General features: G+C 33.1%; 1 protein-coding gene across 1 annotated transcript in view; it reads left to right on the forward strand.

Annotated features, from left to right (window-relative positions):
* Window positions 1–14,593, forward strand: part of SATB2 (SATB homeobox 2) — a 214,180-nt gene extending 199,587 nt beyond the window's left edge. The window contains exon 11 of the mRNA XM_074215380.1: window positions 11,448–14,593. Within this exon, the coding sequence (XP_074071481.1) occupies window positions 11,448–11,909 (462 nt within the window). The 3' untranslated portion in view covers window positions 11,910–14,593. The remainder of the gene's footprint in view (window positions 1–11,447) is intronic.
* Window positions 14,594–22,590: the final 7,997 nt, after the last annotated feature.

Below are 22,590 nucleotides of genomic sequence, written 5' to 3' on the forward strand. Positions count from 1 at the left end.
TGGTAAAGTCCCATTTCAGATTGGGGCACAATGTTTTAATTATTCTAATTTTTTGATTAATTTACTATATATGTCACATATATTACAAACATTCAAAATTAGAATGAAATGAAGTATACAGAATTATAGAATTTCAGAGTTGGAAGGAATTTAATCCAACTAAGTCCTGAAAAGGAATATGCTTTACAATATAACCAATGAATGTTAGCCTACCTTCACTTGAAAATCTCCAAGGAAAGAAACTCACTACTTCCCAAGGCATGGGAGGGATGGCTCTGGTTTTTAGGAACTTTGTCCTTCCATTAAACCCCTATCTGTCTCTTTACAACTTCTGCTCATTGCTCCTATAAGCCTGTCCAATTTCACCTGTCCAATTCTCTTCCAGGTGAAAGCATGTCAAATAATTGAACATTACTAGTATGTCTCAGTCTTCTCCAGATTAGATAGGTGGTTTGGTAGACAAGACACCACCTGAATTCAGGAAGACCCAAGTTCAAATATGATCTCAGCCATTTATTACCCTGGGTAAATCATTTAATGTTCATCTACCTCAGTTTCTTCAACTGTTCAATGGGGATCATAAAATTACTTCCCTTGTTTTGAGGATCCAATGAGATGTCTGTAAAGGGTTTAGAGCAGTTACTGGTTCATCCTATAGACCTGTCCCTTCAACATACATCATGAACTAAGACCTTTTAGGTTTATAATGTCTCTTCTCTGGACACTCTTGTTTTTAAGGTCCTTTCTAAAATGTAGTGTCCATTACTGAATATAGAATTTGATCAGGGTCAAGTACAACAATCTGATCATCTCTTTTTTTTTCTGGAAGCTATACTTATCTTAATGCAACCCAAGGATAGATTTAATACTGAAACTTTATTAAACACAGTTTAATGTCTAGACCTTTTGGGCTTTGTATTATCCTAGAGTGTGTCAGGGTCATCATTATTATAATCATCTTAAGGGCATATACTTTGTTATCTCATTGAAATATAAACATTGCTTATTATATAGAATGACAGATTTTTAAACTATAGTCACAGATTGGTTTAAACCTATATTTATGCTATACCTCTGAAATTATTTTTAAACTCTGATATTATTATGGTTCCTGAAAATACTAGTAGAATTAAAATTAAAAGATCAATTAAGCATCTACTAAGTGTAAGGCACTATGTCTAGTCACTGAGGATATAACGATAAACATTAACTTAATCCTTGATCTCAAGAAGTTTGTAAGAATAGGGGTAAGATATGAGATGGGTATAATATTCATATAAATTTTTTAAGTTCTTCAAGGACTGTGGTTTGGGCATTCTGGATAAATTTGTTTTATTTGAAAAATCATTAACACTAAAGGAATGCAACTGAATCCTCACATAGAAATAAGTTATTTAGAATTTTAAAAATAACCCTATTGTACTAGGCACTCAAGGAATTGAAAGTCTATTTAATGCCAAGTTTTTCACATTTTCCATGCCTTTCATCTTCAGAAAGTTAAGTATGCCAAGCATACTAAATCTAACAGAAATAGATGATGAACACAAAAAAGATAATAAAATTAGGTAATATTTCATTATGCTATCATTCTTTTCAAGAGCTAAATCACAGAGTAATTTTTTTTTATTCTATTTCCAAACTGCTGTCTTCCATTTCATTTACTGTGGAGGGAATATTCTTAAATAAATTGACTTTATTTACCTATTTGACTTTAGAAGTTAATAAACTTTAACATGTAAATATATATTATATATATGATTATACTAAATATATGTTTTTTAAATGATGATAGCTAATTATAAAGCACTTCTTGAGATTTGTTTTCTATAAAAGGAACATTTATACTTTTATGTATTTGATTCACTCAGTAGAGTTTTCTGAAGTTCTAGTATTAAATGTACTAGTAGTTACAACTATATAGCAAAAAATAAATCCTGATGAAGTAGTATTTTATTGGTGAACATCCATCATTTCAGTTAACTATCATGGGCAGATTGTTCTGACTTCCAAGTCTAAGCACTTAAAAAAAAAAGTAAAGAAAACAGATTCTTCTGGGTCTATGTGTTAAGACTTTGTACCTTTTCTGTCATATCTAAAATGAAATGCCTAATTTAAACACATCCTCTTCTTAGGTAACCCAAATCTCTGTTAATCTGAGTAGTGAGAAAACTACACAATTAGGGAAATACCATTTGTGTCATCATTGTTATGGGCTTCATCATATCTTTGCCTTAAATGTTCTACTTGACTGAGTTTTGTCAAGGAAGATCTCATTTAGTTTTTTGAGCAAATTCTGATAAAATCAGGAAAACAGTTATTTTTAGCTTGGCACAGACAAGAAACAAGGAATTGAAAGTCCATATTAATTCCTACAATGTTATATCCCCCCAATTTGACTTTTTGCAATTATAAGAGTGTTTTGCTATAATCTCTTCAAATTTTCCAAATTACCATATTATTTAACTAGTCAAACATATAACTTTTTAGTTTACAAATAATCTCTTTGAATCATATGTCATTCCTGTATTTTAATTGGAAATTAGGTATATCATTTTAGATTAAGAATTTAGTTCCTTTCTATGCAAAATATCTTGCATCTAAACAGAACTTTTTTTACTTATCTTTCTTGCACATTTCTGTGAAGTGTGACATGTAATATGTGAGTAGATATTCACATTAATTCTGGCCCTATTAAAATCTTCCCTATAATTTTAAATCAGAACATATAAAGATGATGTGTTTCTATTTCTGCTCCTGCAAAATGCAGAGCATTATTATAATGCCCATCCACATTGCTGTTTTAAAGCTAACAAAAGGTACAAGAAATTTGGTAAATTAATAGTCATACCACTGTAGATTTCCTTTACTTAACCATAATATAATAAATGTCAGGCTTCAGATTTTATATTTTTTGAAATAAAAACATAAATATTTGTTATTATTGCCCCATCTCTGGCTTGATTTGTTGCTTGTGACATTTGATTAAAAGGGGGCATAAACTCTAATCAACATGGTTTTGGGGAATGTAAAAAAAAATATGAATCACTTTTTACAAATGAGTTTCATTTCTTGGGAAATTTCCAACATAGGGTTAATAAATCCAAGAAGTTTGGGAGGAGGTTTGAATAAATATCCTGGCTCCTTGGTGCTTATCCAAACTGATCATTATCGAAGTCTACATTGACATACTATTTGGCTGCCCCTATGAAGTCTGTTTTAATAAACAGTAACCATTCTCAATCTTATCCACTTAGAAGTTAAAAAGACCCCAAACCTTGTTCTGACATTTTTACCTATTGGTTAAAAAAATCAGCTGTCTGAAGTAATTCTTTCTTCTACTAGTATTTTTTAAAGAATATATTCAAATGTATATTTTATTATTTTCCTACTTGTATTATTTTGATTTATTTAAGAATGAAAACTGGGGAACTCATCTCATTAATTTAATTTATAAATGATATTCAATGAAAAGCAATTAGCATGGCTTTATTAGATGCCTTCTAGGTGACAGACACTGTCTTAGATGCTAAGGACATAGATACAAAAAAATAAAACAATTCCTACTCTCAAGGTGCTTACATGTTCTAAGTGTGCTGATAATGAAATTATATGTAGGTTTTCAAAGAGCTTTTGAAACTAAGTAACTGGATGATTAAATTAGTATAAGAGGCAATGGGATCATTTCTTTAAAATGGAAATTTTGCATACTTTTGTAACCATGTCTTTGATCATTTAAAATCCAAACAACTTAAATTTGAGCTTCTTAATGTCATTACTAATATCATTTTTCTAGTCTACCCTACCTCTTTAGTTTTTCTGTAGCTCTGTTTATAAAACTTATCTTTAGCTTCAAATATTGGTAACTTTAAAAACAGAGTGATTTAGCTGATAGTTACCCAGGTCTCAGTTTAAATTCTTCTCTAAGATAAAATGACTATGTGAACATGGACAAGTGAATTAACCTTCCATTGGCCTAGAAAACTCTCTAAAACTATAAACTATAGACAGATTGCCCATCAACATTAGCTGATAGCGTTTTCATGCTAGGAGTTCCCTAAATCAATAAAGTCATAGGAGAACAATAACAACAAATGGTGACTTTGTTCCCACATGCTAATTTGAAGGCTCCATGCCAGATCTGCACTATTTTTTCCTGTCGTAAAAACAAAAACAAAACCAAAACAATCTCTATAAGACTTGTGTTTTGGGTTATTCAGTTAAGAAAAAAAATAAAACTGAATCCCTCTAGCTACAACCAGTTTTGTCAATGCCTATGTTATTATTTCCTCTTCCCTTATCATCAGACATTTCCCATTGGATTTTTATTTACTTTGGTAAAAACAGCCAACTTATATAAGGCCCTAAAAAACTCAGTAAAAATGTTTAGATGATCATGATAATGAAAGGGAGAATATAATTACAATATATTAAATATTTATATGTGAGTTACCACATGCCTGAGTTCTACCTAGAGGGATCTTTTTTTTTAACCACTCATATTCTTATTTCAATTGAGACATACTAATTCATTTTAAACCTATTAACAAAAACCTACTCTCATTCATCACAGCTTACCTCTATAGAAGGATAACAAGCAACACGAATCACCCCATACATGGTGTCCTCAGATTTAATCCCAATAGCATTAGTTGGTTGATCATGATAGAATATTAACTAAGTTCGTATTTAGTTGTAGAAAGAACATTCTTCTAGGTGCTGGTGCTCATGCAGAAGTTAAATAAGTCTGAGTCCCTGTCCTTATGGAATTTTTACTCTAGAGACATCATGAAAAACTCTAAGCTCTTGAAAGTAGTAACTTTATTCATCTGTTTTCCTTCCTGAGCAGCTAACACCATGAAGAAAACTAGATCATTCTAAAGTACGACCAAAGTCATCTTGTTTTTCTTCCTCACAAATGATAATCCATCTCCAAACTCTGTGCATTTTCACAGTCTTTCTTCTCAACCCCGCTCCATATCTGAAACATTCTCCCTCCCTCCTTAACTGTACCTTTCTGAAACTCTGCTTTGTTTCAGATTTTGGGATTACCTGCTACCTAAAACTTTTCTTGTTCCCTCATTTACAAAAGCCTTCCCCCCCTCAAAACAAAAATAAAAATAAAATACTTTTTATTTATTCATATACATATATGTTTGTGTTTTGTGTTTATCTCTATTTATACCTATATCTAATTATATACCTACAAACACATATATAACACATATATTTAAGTGTTCTCCACTGATAGAATATAAACCTTTTTTTAATGACAGGGACCATTTCTTTTTGATTTTTGTAACCCACAGCATCTAGTTTACACTTGTTGCTTGATTGAGTCATGTATTTGTTGAATTAAATTGACTAAATGTTTCTTTATGAGTGATATCACTTTTTGAATAAATTTAAGTTGTTCTACTTTCAAGATAAAATGACTGTGAGATCATGGGCAAGTATAATCCTTCAGTAACTGAGAAATTCTCTAAGACTATAAATTATAAAAGAGTTGCTTATCTGCATTGGTTGATGAATTTTTATTATGATTATTAGAAATCACTGTTAAAATTCTACTTGATATTTTTTCATGATATGGGAGAGGACTGAATTTGTTGAAGACAAAGAACAAGCTTTGGCAGGTCTTCCTGAGCAAAAGTTTGTTGCTCGAAGATAAGCTTTTTTAAAAACTTCAAGCAGTTCATCTTCAAATTCATTGTTAGGTGATGGATATTTAATTGATACCAGTTTGTGGAGACATAGCAAACTGGTTTTATGGAGGAAATATTGACTATAGAATCCCAGGTCCTTGAATTATAAGTAAAGTTCACACAAGTGGAAGACCATGCTAGTCAAAATCATTTTTTAAAAAATTTCAGTAATATATTAATTGCAGTATATACTGTTACATTTCTCTTCTTTGATTCCTAGTCTCATATATATATATATATATATATATATATATATATATATACATATATATATATATACACATATATATTTCTAGAAAGTTATTAAGCTACATAAAAAAGATGTGACAGTACCTTTTAGTTACAATATTAAGGGAAAATCAGACTAAGCTAAGGCTGGATGAAACGGAACACACTTTTCCATGTCCATCTTTCTATCGTTTTGCAAGTTGGTATCGATTTCTCTTGACATGGTCTTCTTTTATTGAGTACTGTCTTTTTTTTAATCCCCTACCTATAGCAGTATTTGCTAAGAGCAATTGTAAAAGGAAACCAACTTATATTAAACCTGCCTGAAGTCACAATGTAATCTAACACCTGTAGTCTGCAATTTGTCATCACTTCATAGATTTTTTTTTTAATAACAGATTTTCCCAAGTTTTGACCTTAGGATATAGTATAATCTTTCCTTTTCTCTCACTCTTCCCTACCTCCTCCCCTCTACCCCTAGGCAACAAAGCTAAACACCAATCTTTAATACAGTCTTATTGTGTCAGCATGTGAAATTACAACCATAAGGATTAACTCAAGAAAAATAATTCAATTGAAGTTAGACCTAGTGTTGAACTATTTATCTGAGTGAATATTTTTTAGGTGACAGCATTTTAAATCGAAAAGCAGCAGAGCAGATAGTAATGCCTGGTCCAATTTCTCCTACATGAATCCTATATTCCCTTTGAAGTGACTTAGTTTATAGTGATATTTTATACCCATAGGTTCTGTTTTGAGATTTTGGGTAGGAAACATTGTTATCCTCTGTGGGGAGGAGGTTGCTGGGCATCAGATAGCACCATGTAAGACATCGCTAAAAAGTCAGACTTAAAAATTGAAGAATGTTGAAAATTGACTTTGAATGTTAAAGAATGGAGAGGGGTAGAAAGAGGAGAAATAAAGAGCTTGGCATTTTAGACCATTTTCAGATCTGGTATGGTATGACAGTTGTGAAAAGCTTATAATATTTCTGGTATTTGTTGCTGAATCCCATAAAATGATTACTTGAGAGACTGAAAAGAAGATAAGATATTGCAAGTGATGTAATAGGATGCCCACATTCCTTGTTCTCCATGTTGCTATTTTTTTAGAAGTCTATTTGTTGTTTCCCTAGAAAATTTTCTAAACAGAAGAGATCTTAATAGATGTCTGATTTAGTTTTAATTTTGTAACATTTTTACTGGCCTAGGAAAGTATTGTAACTTACTTTTTATGCTGTGCTTTCCTCATGATAGTCCTGAGAAGTAGGTAGGCAAGTATTAATTGTCTCCTTTTTATCAGCTGGAAAAACTGACACTTAGGGAGGGAAAGAGACTTGTTATCCATGGTCACATAACTAGCAAATATTGGAGCCTGAATTTGATTACAAGCTTTCTGACTCTAAGTTCTGGTTTTGTTTGTTATATTTTCCTCTATTACTTCATCACAAGTACTACTTTTTTCCTTCTTAGAAAGATGATAGCAAAATTTGAAATATCTGGCTCAATAATTAAATGGTACTTCTCATTTGTATCTTGGGTTAAACTTGCAGAGAGAAAAGAAACCCACCTTTTCTTAAAATTCCTATTTTAGAGATTGAAAAAGAGAAATAAGACATTGCAACTATTGATATATTTTTCATATTTTTGCACATTTTGAGAAAAGAAAGATTTAAAAGAAAATAAATACATTGTACTGAAGCTTTGGTAAAACAATTTTTATATCAAATGGTTCCTATTTTTATTCATTGTTATGGTTTACATGGGTAAACATATATCCCCAAAAGGAAATAGTGATTATCTCATTTCCAATATTTTTCAACAATATCAACATATATTAAAATAGAATAGTCATAGTAAATATTTCTTATAATTTAAATGTTTTGAATGCTAAAGAATCACAGAACATTTATAGTAATTTATTTAATGTTATTTGTTCAAATTAACCAGATCCAAAGCTCAGGTTATCTGATCACTTAACAGTAATGCAGAGATGAGGGACATTTTCCTTTAAGTTTAACTATAATAGTTATATAAATTAGAAAAAAGAGAGGGCCTAAAAATGAATGTCATAGGAGTCAAAGTTGTACTATATGTTGAAACAAAATCTTAGAACAATAACAACTATCTACATTCTGGTTTTTTTTCACATTCTGTTTTGTTGATAGATTGACACTACTGTTTTTGACCTGAATCCAAGGTACCCATCCAAGGATTCTTCTTAGAAATAGATGTGATTAGTAGGTAGAATTTATACATTACTGATTATATGCCAGGAACTAGGCTAATTATTTTATAATTATTATTCCATTAGTTCTTCACAACAATTCTGGGAGTTGGTTGCTATTATTACTCCCATTTTACAAATTGGAAAACTGAGATAGAAGTTTAAATGACTTGACCAGGGTCACACAGGTAATTAGGCTTTATTTGAACTCAGGCTAATTTCAGGCCTCTAATACTCTAGCCCTTTGCCATTTAACTACCCTAATTAGTTATATAACATTATTATGACTCCCTCCCTGTCACCCACCCAACTTTAAGCATTCTACTCTCTACAATCACCTGCTTTGTAGTTTCTTCCTTATATTTTAAAAAACATCACAACCTTTGCTTGTAAGCAATACAAAGTACCCCCCAAATGGTATACTACATTATATATTTTCCTAAACTTAATCATTCAATATCTTACTTCCTTCCCTGCAGGCTTATATTATATTTTGCACATGGCTCCCAGCTGGTTTTCATTGTGGCCTTGAAAACATATTTGTGCACTGAGGGCTTTAGGAAGAGTTACTTTATCTTTTTTGTCAACTTTGGTCATATTAGCATTTTTGTCCATTTTGTTTTTTAAAAATCATTTGGTTCTGAAGGCAAAAAGTGTATCTCTACAGAGGGAGGGTTTTGGTGTACAAGTAGGTTTCAAATTGTGTTTTGAACATATTTGTAGTTTTTTTCAACTTCATATTCCTCCCATAAAAATACTTACTTGGAAGCAGTAATTAATATGTCATGTGGAAGAAGGATTAGATTTTTCAGCTTAATGCAAGAGGGAAGATAATAATAGTTGAAAATTTCAGAGTAGCAGATTTTAGCTCATTGAAAAGAAACACTTGGTAAGAATTACAGATATCCAATTTAAACATTCATTTCAACAAGAATTTATTGAGTACCTATAATGTGCAAGGAATTACGTATGTCAGCAAAAGGAGAAGCAGGAAGACCAATCTCTGGGATATGTAGAAAAAACAGTGATGTACTTGTGTTGTGGAGTAGTGGTAACAAGCCAATTCATACAGGATGACTTGTTGCTATTCATTCATTTAGTTGTGTCCAAGTCTATGTAATTCCATGGACTTTATCCATGAGGTTTTCTTGGCAAAGTTTAATAAATTTACAAATGGTCTTTGGGAACATAAATCATTTTGTAAGTTGAAATGGTCTGTTTTGTTTCTATGATATTTCTATTGGGAAAGATTTTGGGGTGTTGAAAGATATCTAAATACTCAAAAAAACCTTTTTTTCATTTTTTTGGGAATCATTGACTTCCCTTTTAATATAGCAAGAAATATCATTTCTGGGGCGGCTAGGTGGCGCAGTGGATAGAGGCCCTGGAGTCAGGAGTATCCGAGTTCAAATCTCGTTTCAGACACTTAATAATTACCTAGCTGTGTGGCCTTGGGCAAGCCATTTAACCCCATTTGCCTTGCAAAAACCTAAAAAAAATATCATTTCTATGCCAATATCATTTCATGTTTTTAGCATTTTGAATTGTTCAAAGATGGTAGAGTTATCGAAGTCATCCTTGATTGAAATGTCTTAAAATGCTGTTTCATCAGGGTTAAAGAATTGTTGACTGACCAGAAAAACATCTAATATGTTTCTATTTAGTTAGTTTCTGTTCTAAAGATTCTGTTTTCAAAAAACAGGTGACAGGCATAGCACACTTATTTTCCAATGCCTGCTTTAATCATATTAGCAATTGCCTAAGTTAGACCCAGTTCAGAAGTTTTTCAAGGGCTATTAACATATATCCTGACATGATCTCTGTAAGGAAAGACTTCCAAGTTTTTTTCTTCTTTTTTAAAAACTAATTTAGAAAATGGAGTTTTTAATTCTTTTTTTGTTTTCTAATTAGCACAATTTTCTAAGAATGTGCTTAATATATGCTTCTGACATATATATTATATATAACATATCCATATGTAGTATACTTTGTGCATCTATATATGTATATACTAAAATTCCTATCACTAAACAAAATTTTCACTTGTTGATGGAGGTTCAATTATTAGAATGTTTTCCAGGGTCATGGATTATGTCAAAAGTATGAATATCTGTATGTTACCAACACTGAAGTTGCTTGAGTATCATTAGAATGCTGAACTAATTACTTTGGCATTCATTTTTTTTTGCTGATATTAGTTTGCCAGAGTGGACCACATGAGTTTACTCTTAGTTGGATGTTGTATAGAGAGAGTGCCAGCATGCATTTTAATTGGTCAACCTTATATGGACTTTTAGCACTAGACTTTTATCATCCAATGCATCAGAGTTCTGTCTTCTACCAGCAGTTGACATATTATTGCAAATATATTTGATATCTTTCAAGCTGGTTTTGCTGTTATACAGAGTTTCAATTTCTTCCATTTATTGTATTGTTTTTATAATATTATATTTGCTGAATTTTCACTAAATATTTGATCTAATTCTCAATAAAACTACCATTTAAATTCTAATGGAAACCCATTTTAGTATCTTGTGATGGGGTAGATAAATGAGTTTTCTTTATTTAATTATACTTTTATTTTTGTTATTTAATTGAAACACCAGCTTTGGAGGTTGAAATATTTTAACTAGGAAGATGGTAGTACATAAGTGCTAAGAAAAGTGAAGACAAAATCTATATGTTTGTTTTTAATAAAAATTAGCCCCCCCCCTTTGCTTACTACTTAGGCAAATTGAATTTTCCCCCTCTTCTATAGAAAGTGCTAAATCAAATACTCAGACTTTTAAAAGTTCACATAAAATATAAACTAAAGCGAGGGATGTTAATGGAAAAGTGTACTGTAAAGTGCAATAAATGTGTGCTAAGATAAAAAAAAGTACTTATATAATAAAGGTTAACACTAAACCAAACTAATTGATGCCTTCTGAATATGGGTATCATAATCTGTCTGCAGAACTCACATGCTAACAGAAAAATTAAGCCCTTATTATATAATATTATCATTATTAGTACTGCTATAATTAATAATTTAAAAGAATTATAGGCTTTTTTCCTTCTGCTTTGCTCCCAGTCTTGTTTCAAGGAATATCAGTCATTTTGGCATTGTACAAAATGTCATTTGTACAATGGATTTTTAAGTCCAACAGAAATTAAGATTTCTAAAAACATGAGTTTCAGTGCTCATTATCTCTACTTTTTAGGAGGTCATTGTCCAATAGTTTGAAAGTTTTTTTAAGAAATAAACTTGAAGATATAAGCTAAATGTGAATATCTATTTTTAATTATTAGGTTCTTCATAGACAGCAGTCTCAGCCAACCAAGGAAAGCTCCCCTCCTAGAGAAGAAGCCCCACCTCCACCTCCTCCTGCTGAGGACAGTTGTGCCAAAAAACCTAGGTCTCGCACCAAGATCTCCTTAGAGGCTCTGGGAATCCTTCAAAGCTTTATTCATGATGTGGGTCTCTACCCTGACCAGGAGGCTATCCATACTCTTTCTGCTCAGCTGGATCTCCCCAAACACACCATCATCAAATTCTTTCAGAACCAGCGGTACCATGTGAAGCACCATGGGAAGTTAAAAGAGCATTTGGGCACTGGGGTTGATGTAGCTGAGTACAAGGATGAAGAGCTGCTGACTGAATCAGAGGAAAATGAGAGTGAAGAAGGCTCAGAGGAAATGTACAAAGTGGAAGCTGAGGAGGAAAATGCCGACAAAAACAAGCCGGCTCCCCCAGAAATTGACCAGAGATAATGTGAAATCACACCATGGAAAGCAAGACATTGGTCCAAGGATTTTCTGTTTCTACTTTCTTTTTTATTTTGTTTTGGTTTTTAGGTTTGTTTTTTCATATTTTTTTAAAAAAATTTTCTTCCCCTATTTGACATTTCTTTGTTGCACGGGATACACGTGCAGACTGAAAGAGTTCAGTATTGCCGAATTAGTCATCATCTTGACACAGACACTTGAGTGTTAAACTTTTACATTTGACTGGAATAATTGTAATCACATAAAACTATGCCTTCATTATCCTTGCACTTATGGAAGAAATGCAAAGCAAGTTCTCGGAAGAAAAGATCTATAAAAATAAATGAAGGAAACTACAAGTGTGTGTGTATATGTATATGTACATATATATATATATTTACATATATATATTAAAATTGCATGGGACAGAGATCTTTACAATCTGAAAGAATAGACTGTGAAATGGGTTCTTAAAGACAAGACTTGTTTATGTATTAAAAACCACTTCACAATGAGTTGCTTTGGCTTTTTGATAAACTGCCGCCTGCTCTCAGGGTGTGGTGACTATTTTTTGAATTCCTATTTATTTTCTATGTTTGTCCCTGATTTTTTTTTATTATTCTCTACCTTCCTAGCTGGCAGCTTGATGATGGTTAATTATTGAGGTATCTATTTAACAAAATAAATCAACACTGCCAAAAATAAGAGAGAGAAATGAAAATGAAGTGAAAATAAAAAATCAGGGCACCTTAAGAAGACAAAGTCCAATTACTTTTTAAGACACAATGCACACTTAAAATGATTCAACATGTTCCGTTACTCAACTGGTCCTTCCTGTAGTGAACAGATGAACTTCAGTGGAACTCAAAACAAGCAAATGAACATCAGTGTGGAAAAGCTTGTCCACTAGTGAGGTCATGATAAAATAGCATTTTGAGATTGGCTGCATGGAATTCATAATATAAAATCAAGTTTTATCATGGTATTGAGTTACCTGTTCTCAGCTTCAGAGCCTAAAATGAGTAAATCTAATCATTTAATAATGCTTTATTTTCTTTTTAATGAAAATAAAAATCCATTTTTTTCTCCCTGTAGAATTGCAAATGAGAAAACTACAGCTTGAAAAATACATTTGGTTTAAAATACATTTAAAAGAAAATGTACAGTTGAAGGGTTTCCTGGTCTGTATCTTCCTCAGAGTTACCCCTGGTTAACTGTGGGCTCTCTCTGCTTCCCGTCCTTCTGTCAGTGGAACTAAATGTTTCCAGTCAGCATGACTGGCCCTCCTGAGAGAACTTTTTTTGCTAGCAATTGTGCAGTCTGGGCAAAGAAAACAAAATAATTTCAGTAGAATCATCTCCTGGTCACCAATGAATATTTACCCTTAGTCCTCCACCCTCCTCAGTGACCACCCTAGCTCAGAGATCCCATCAGACCAATAGGACTCCTGCAGGTTGACTAACTCTTCCATGGAAAGAGCAGGCAAGCTCCATTCTCCTGGTATTTCTACTTTGTTTTGGAGTTTCATCTCCACCCCACCCCCCCCAAACTTCAGTGACATTATTCCCACTTCCATTAACAACAATTCCAAGAGGAGACTTCACTTTCAATCCTAGTCTACATGAATGGAATCCCTGCTTTCAAGTGGCAGGCAGTCATCCCTCGTACTTTGATCTTTTAAGTTGTGTTCTCATGCAACCTTGTCAAAGACCTCATGCAATATCATTTTAAAAGTTATTTTCTGTTTACTACACAAGCATTGTAATATAACTGTTAATACTATTTATATATTTGAAAGGTATAAAAGGTAGGATAAAAAAAAAACCTCTATGTGTAGATATTTACTCAGAACTTACACTATACAGGGAGAAGACATGTTGCAATACAAGCTAATTCTAGCTGCTCAGTAACCTCTGGAGTTTTTAAAGGGACATTTTCCTGTACTTTTTCAAATAAAAATGTTTAGAACTTATCTTGACATGAACGTCACATATCTTTGCAAAAGGATGGTTGTTTGCTACTAAGCTCTAGTGCTCATCCTTTCTTTTTCTGTAGTATGCTGCAGCTTTGATCCGAAGTTCCAATGGTTGCTGCTTTATGTTCTCCTCAGAGTTACTCCTTCAAAATTGTCTTCTTACACTGTTGCTGAAATCACTATGTACATGTAATGGAAACTGATTTTTGCCAAGCTCTTGCAAGGTGGTTCATCTATTGATGGCATCAGCATTTGGTATCCTTTACACTTCAACCAAAAATTTATTAGGTATTTTTCAATGCTAAGTCTTGCCTTTTATTTTTAATTTCACTGCCAAGTCTGCAGTGGTTCAAAGTGAATCTGTGGGCATTTTAGCCTGTGGTCTTGCCAGAACTTTGCGAATTACAATGCATATATGTCTATTTATTCAATATCTGTCATATAATATCTATTTGGAAAAAGAAACTTTCTCTTGTAGTGCCTCTTGACAAAGCACAATTTTCCGCCTTTTTTGTGAAATAAAAAAACAAATTGTGTTTTATTGCAGTATCAACAATGTGAATAAGGATTAACATATTGTAAATGTTCTTTTTTTCCATGTAAATCAACTTTATCTTTGTTATCACTAAGTGATAATTAATTTTTAACTTATGTGCATTGTTAGGCTGTTAGAATTTTTTGGTTGTTGAAATAAAACGCATTCAATAAATATGACTTAATTTGTCAAGTAATTTACTGGGCCTTGCTTTCATTTCCATTGAATTTTTCAAGGGAGCAGACCTTTAGGGGGAAAAAGTTCTCCTATATAAGAAACAAAATGTGATCAGGACAACCATACTAGCATTTACAGATGTTTAAGTTCTATGAGATGCATGGATTTAATTGCATGTGTGTCCGTATATGTGTCTCTGTGTATATAAACACATGCACGCATACTTCCTGTGGCTCAGGGCTCAGAGGACCATTTAACCAATCATTCCTAAGTATGCAAATCCAACTCAAATGTATAAAGATATATTTATGAGCTTTCTCCTTTATTTTTCTAGGGAATATTTTCTGTTTATAATTAAAAAACCACAAATGACTGCGTGTCAGGAAACTTTTGGAACACATATGTCCATGGTTAATGGACATAATAAAAGTCTTTTATATTTATAGACAGGGCATCATAATGTGTTCATGGAGGAATGCCGGAAGGATTGATGTATCTCAAGAAATGTGTGAAAATGATTTTTTAGAAAGTGCTTACAATGGAAAAAACTACTCAGAAGACTAAAAGTGAATATAGTAGGAACAAGTGCCTAATTCAGAATGAGCAGAGACCATGGATTAAAACTTTCTTTTGTTTTTCTTTTGATGGTGTAAATTCTCCCTCCCTCTGGCCTGTTTTACTGCATTGGGCTACCCTAAGGATGGAAGTGGTTCTTACTACCTAAGTCACACTTTATATGAACCATCTGCTGCCTTCTCTACTTCCCTGTCATCCTGCTGTCAGCCCACCAAAAAAAAATGATAACCTTTGTTTTTATGACAAGCCCATAGACATAAAAACATGGGTTAAGGCCCATCTGTGTTAATAATTCTGGGAATATTAAAAGTCATTCAACATTGGTGGAAATGTCAACATACTTTGACACCAATTGGAAAGTTAAGCTTTATTTGCTTTGAGAAGTTATTCCTCACATAATCATTCGGTTTAGAAAACTTGACTTAGATGATATGAATAAAGTAGAGCAAGACAGTAAAATGAATTCCCACTTGTGTATATTTGCTGGCTAACCCAAAGCAACCCATTGAGATTGTGTATTCAATCTACAAATCTACTTCTGCTGTGCCTTTGTTTTTCCTTTGTTTTCAAAAAGGACCAATAACATCATGGGATGATCTTGACTTGTTCTTGAATTTGAGTTCCTGAAATTCTGTTCTGCTCATAGAGGACAGCACCTTCTTTGATTTGGAAAATACTAAAATGGTAGGGTGATGCCTTTTGATTCATGAGTAAATTGGATTTAATGAGACAGAGCTGTACCAAGTCTTCAGCCTCACTTTCTCTAGTCATCAGAACCCAATGGCAAGACAAAAGTCAAAATAACTGTCAATATATTGGGATGCAATGGATGACCTTGGCATCTTCAGTGTCTAATTGAATTCTTGAGCACTTCACAATTTCTGCTTTAGTCACTTTCAAGGCCTTTGGAACAAATTCTTCTCATTAACCCATTCTGCTGAGGGAAGTCCTCCCATGCTTGGGGCATACCCCCCAACTCACCAAAGTGTTACCTGGGTGTGTATTACAGTGTTTAGCCTCTTGGAGTCATAGATGAGAATTGGGTGGACACCAAAGGTGGATGAGCTGCCCTGAAAAGGACTTGGCAGCTCTCACAGTAAGAGGGACTGAACAGTTTCTGCATGTGGACTGTTCTTACATATGTAAGGGAGTTTGGTCTATGAAGACCCAGACTAAGGAAAACAATTTCTGTGGTAGGAGGTGAATCTGATTGCTGCCAATCCATATAGAGGCTTGAGGAACCTAGAATTACTAATTCATTAAAGTAATTGGCATTACTAAAGTAATTCTAGAATTAATTTTTGCATTTGATGCAGAGAAGGTATTTTGTGATTGTTTTTAAAGAAAATATTCAAATCTGCCCTAATATAAATCCCAAACTTTAAATAACTGAAAGACTTAATTTTAAATTCAGAGGAACTGAGTTCAAATTCTGGTTGTTCTAATTAACACCTGCCTGACTTTGGGGAAAGCCCTCTCTGCCCTCAGTTTCCTCATCTATAAAATGAGCAGGCAGGACTAAATTATCTGTAAGTTCTTTCCCCTTCTAAATGATTATATGATTGCATGATCCAATCAGCCACACATATTTTTGAGCGCCCACTATACTTAGAACATCTTGCTAGGTATTTGAAAGATTTATAAGTTAGATAAATTATATGAATTATAAGTAAGATAAATATAAAATATATGGAAAAGGGATGTCAAAATTCTTCCTCCTTAATAAGAACATTCTGGATCATGTCCAGCAAGAAAATAATTCATTTTCACTTTAATGGCATTTCTAGCTATTTTTTTTAGGTTTTGGCAAGGCAAATGGGGTTAAGTAGCTTGCCCAAGGCCACACAGCTAGGTAATTATTAAGTGTCTGAGACCACATTTGAACCCGGGTACTCCTGACTCCAGGGCTGGTGCTTTATCCACTGTGCCACCTAGCCACCCTTAATGGCATTTCTAATGAAAATCTCATATTAGGTAGGTAACAGACAGGCCTTGGATCTTGTCTCAGTTTTGCTTTTTAGAATTTCCCATTTTATCTTGGGTAAAATATCCCATCTCTTTGAAATCTGTTTCCATATCCATAGAATGAGTGCATATTTAGTTGTATGGACTATTGACCAAGTCATTTCATCCCTTGGATCCTCAGTTTTCTCGTTCTTAAACTGAGGACAGTTTAAGGACTTGTCTTTGTTAACTCATGGAATTTTAGTGAAGAATAGGTTTAATAATATTTGTGAATTTGCTGTATAACTGATAGGCAACTGAAGTGTTAATTCATCCATCTGACAAACATTTGTTGTCAGTGATGTGGAAGACAAGGTGTACAGTAATGAGGAATTTGGAGATTAAAAAATACTCAAGAGTCTAGTGGATAAAGTGCTGGACCTGAAATGAGGAAAACTCAACTTCCTAAGTATGGTCTCAGATACACACTATCCATGTGACCTTGGGCAAGTCATGTACATCTATTTGGCTCAGTTCCTCATTTGTAAAATGAGTTGGAGAAGGAAATGGCAAGACATTGCCACATCTTGGCATCTTTGCCAAAAAAACCTCAAATGGAGTCATAAAGAGTTTGACATAATTAAAATGATCCCACAGCAATAGCTTTACACTCATACAATACCTCCCTTAGTTAAGACCTTCATGGCCTTTGACCTAGATTGTCATAGAAGACTTCTTTGTGTCTCCCTGCTTCCAGATCTCCTCTTTCCTGTCTATTCATCACATATTTGCCAAAAGTCATCTTCTAAAATCACACTACTGATTATCTACTGATAATCGCTCCTCCACTCAAAAATCTTTAGTGGCTCACTGTAACCTCTAGGAAAAATACATAATCCTCAATTTTAAATTTCTCTACCCTCTGTATCCCATCTTACCTTTTCAGTCTTATTTCATATTGTTCTATTTTGAGACAAACTATTTTATTAGTGGTTCCCCACCCACACTATTCCATCTCTTCTGACTCTTTGTTTTTGCACAAGTGGTCTCCATGTTTGAAAGGCTTTCGTTTTTCACCTTTACCTTTTAGAATTTCTAGTGTCCTTCAATGCATAGGTCAGATCTGAGTTCTATTTGAGGCCTTTCCTATGGACTAGAATCAGTTCAGTTTTCATGCTCTTGATTTGTCTGTCTTTCTCCATAGCTTTTTATGTACTTTGTGTTTGTATGTGTTCTGCTTACATGTACCTAGTGTAATGCAAGCTCCATTGAGGTAGGGACTATTTGTTTTTTTAAAAAAAATTATATTGTTAACAACTAGCAGGGTCTTATATAAATTGCTGAATTTAATTATCTAAAAGAGAGGTAAAGCACATGAAAAGAAAAATCAGTTCCAGTTGGAATTATCAAGGAAGGCTTCAGGAAAAAAAGACATTTGAACTGGTCCTTGATAGATAAGTAGGATTTAAGTAGGTGGAATCTGGAGGGAGAAAGCAATTCAGAATATGACTGAGAAAGCAGGATGAAATAACTTGAAAGATGCCAAGTGATATTTAAGCAGTTATCTTTGTTTTATTCACTGACTTTAATAATTTTCTAATGAGATTATCCTAATAAGGCAAATTAGTATCTAGAAAGCTTTAAAAGATTTTAAACTCAGAAGTCATGTCTGGGAAAAAGAATGTATCCAAAGACTAGACTCAATTTTACATAGGACCTCAAATATTACTAAATTAATTTTAAAAATTGTTTTTTATTTTAGCTCATTACTCTTTCTGACTACTGAACTTGCCAGCAAGAATGATAAAGGGAAGAAAAAACTTATTAATCTTACCAGTATAGTGGGAAAAGACAATGTCTTAGTTCTGGTTTAGAAATACTTAAGGCAAACAGATATAATTAATTCTCTAGTCAACATTAGTTAAGTGCTTTCTCATAGATACTGGGTTTAGTGCTGAGGACATATAGAAAGATAAATACAGTCCCTGACCTCAAGGGATTTATTCTCTAAAGCCAAGAAAAATAAAGAATTAGGGAGTTTGATGTGAGTAAGGATAAGAGGAGGTTGAGTGCCTGAGAAAGATGGTGGATTGCTCCCATCCAATGTAGGAGACAGAAAGGTTTGTAGTGAAGTCCAATGTAGACAGAGAAGGGAGTGATTCACTTGACTAGTAAGAATAGGTCAAGAGTGAGGTGAAAATGACCAAATATCATAGCTCAACTATTTTTGGTAAGAGGTAGCTTTTTGAGTAAGTTCAAGTAAAATGAATTTTAGTAATAACGAGTTCAATGTAAGATCTTCATAGCTAAGAAAACCTGGATTTAGATCCTGATTCTGACACATGCTTGCTACTTGACCCTGGGTAAGTCACTTAACCTTTCAATACTAGAGTACACAACTCTCTAAGACCCCAAGTTAGGGAGAGCTGCATTGGTAGAAGGAATCTCCTGACCCGGTTGTTGTTTATGTCAATTAATTCATAGATCCAGTCCGTATTCTAAGGGCCACGTGGCATCTGTGATGTGGCATCATTTTGACAAATCAAATTTTAAAAAACCTAATCAGTAAAGCAATCTTGGGAGTTCCAAAGGTGGGTTATGAATTCATTCTCATTGTCTATGGGCCTCTCTTTCAGAATCAAGGAATCATCTTTAAATTATCTAATTTGCTTTCTACTAAAATAATTCCTTTGGTGACTTTAAGAAAGATTTAAAAAGTTATCTTGAAAGTTGAAAAAAATAATCACAAAAATACATTAGCACTGTAATGGGTAGTTCAGTGTATGATTAATTAAAGATGTAACCATAACTTATTCAGTACCCATTAAAAAGCATATACCCATTTTAACACAAAATAGTGTGGATTAAGTGAACCATGGGAGAATTGCCTGTAGATATAGCTTGATTCTCCACTTTATGTTTAGGAAAACCATAGCAACCTGCCCTGGAGGAAAAGAATATAATTTCTTTTCTGTCTACTTCCTAAATAAACCCCTTTGTTTTTGTCTATTTCAGTATGAGTATAGAGAGGAAAAGATCTTCTCTGCCAGGGGCTAGATGGCATAGTAGTCATTTCTGATACTTCAGCATAGCATAATTGTTCCTAAGAAGTTTGGGCCTGCTCCCATCTGAAAATTTTAGAAAGTGGTTGTCATTGAAATGAGGAAGATTTAGGAAGCATATGTACAAAATGTAAGTTTGGACTTTTTTGACTGCTTTAGTCAGCATTACTAATATGTTAGCACTCCAGTGCTTCATTGTATATATATGATCCCATTGACATGGGATTTCCTTCTAAAGGAGCAAATAATTTCAACCCACACTCATCTTTTTCCATTCCTCCCTTGAAGATTCATCCATTATGTTGGGAGGACTTCTTCAAAGTCTATTGAAGTCTACAGATTGTCCACTTGAAATCCCTCAGGCTTTTTATAACCTAACTGGCCCACTTCCAGATAAATTTCTGAAGATAACTTTTCTCCTACTTTCTTTGTAATCCATAATTGGAATAATGTCATGGCCTAGTAATACTCCTTATCAGTCTTTCCATGGTTCTCTGGGTGGTCTACAAATTTGATTTTTTAAAAGATTTTGGAATTTCTAGATTTGAACCCATGTAGCATCACCAGAAGAATTTTGGAATTAAAAGAGGGATTTTTTTGGTTTGTTTCAAAAGTAGATTTAAAGTATTGTGTCAAAACTATATATCTCTTTTTTCTATTCCCATACAAGTCTGAACCCAATTTGTCCCATTGTCTATCTGCGAGGTCCATCTAAGGTATAAATATGCATATTCATATATGTATTTAAGTATTTGGGTAAATATGTGATATAGGCTCTCTCTCTCTCTCTCTCTCTATATATATATATATATATATATATATATATATATATCTCATCTTACTATGTACCTTATACTAAGCTTAAACATTCTACAAATATTATTTCAGTAATTGCTCATAACCCCATGAAGTATCTGCTATTATCATTTCTATTTAACAGTTGAAAAAATTGAGGTAGACTTGTTCAGAGAGATACAGCTAGTAATTGTCTTAGGTTGGATTTGAATTCAGGGCTTTCTGACTATAGAATCTATCCATTATGCCACTTAACCAATTATATACAAACATACACATGTGTGTGTATCTATATTTGTGTAAATATGTGTGTTCTACTTTCAGAGAAAGCAAATGACTATGGTGTTAGTAAGGTCTTAAATTAGTAAAGTCTTAAATTTCTAGTGAAGTCATATTTATTCAGATATTTCTTGTACCATATTCAAGGTGTCTGTCTTATGCATATGACTAAACAATTTATGTGTGTATAATATATATATTATACACACACATACAATATACACATACATGTATGAACATACAGCGGAATAGGTATTCTTCAGACACTTAAATTTTACTCTCTGGGTTATCAGATTCTGAACACTTGAATGAATCTTATAGGAAGCTCTGCAGTATTCTGGGGCTTACAATGTAATTTGCGATGAAGAGCATCTGGATGACAATACTTAAAAGATCATTTGTTTCATTGGTATGGTTACTCCTTGTGGAGATTATAAATCCTCCTGCCTCTGTTGAATTTGGGAGTGACTTTTATTCATGATGTATCAACCTCCTGGAGATGTCCTTCTAGTTATTTATTTCAGCTGGTCCCCATATGATAATTCAGGTCTAGGTCTTTTTTCCACTGGCCTGGCCTTTGGGACACTGGGTTCACTTCCATTCTCCAGTGCATTATTTGAATGGGGTTTCAGTGGAGGTCAGAAAAAAACGAGAAGACAAAAATTTTGATATGTGTGTAACATACATAAAAACAACATACACATACACACGTGGATGCATACACAGTTATATATATGTGTGAATATATATATATATATATATATACACACATATACATAAAGTCACTGAATTTCAATGTTGGAAATGAACTTAGAAGTCACTTTATCTTAACTTCTAACCCCTTGGAAGACTCTCCTATACTCTGGTTGAACAAATATTGAAAAGAGGTCACTATTTCACAAAGCAGTCTATTATATTCTTGGGAAGTGCTAATTGTTAGAAATTCTTGCCAAAAGCTGCTTCCCTATCACTTCCATACACTCCTGCTTTTTACCTCTGGGACTACAAAAAATAAGTTGAATCCCTTTGTACATCATAATCCCTAAACAAAGAGTCAAAGATTTGAGAAAGTTTATCATCTCTTTCTCATATTAAAGTTATATGATGGATAGGGAATGTGATATTCAGATAAAATTGATGTGTTGGTTAATTTTACTAAATTGCTCTTTCAAAAAAATTAAATAAATTAATTAATTACTGGATAAGAGGGAGGAACATTAATGTGTTATGCTTAAAATGGAGTTCATAAAAATAAGATATAAAAAGATTGATAAGGAAAGGTATAATCAGTGTTCTCTACTTGCATAGCTTAAATTTTTAGTCTTTATTTTGGACATCAGTCAG

This window comes from Macrotis lagotis, chromosome 1 (genome assembly GCF_037893015.1).
Source record: "Macrotis lagotis isolate mMagLag1 chromosome 1, bilby.v1.9.chrom.fasta, whole genome shotgun sequence".
NCBI classification, from domain to species: Eukaryota; Metazoa; Chordata; class Mammalia; order Peramelemorphia; family Peramelidae; genus Macrotis; species Macrotis lagotis.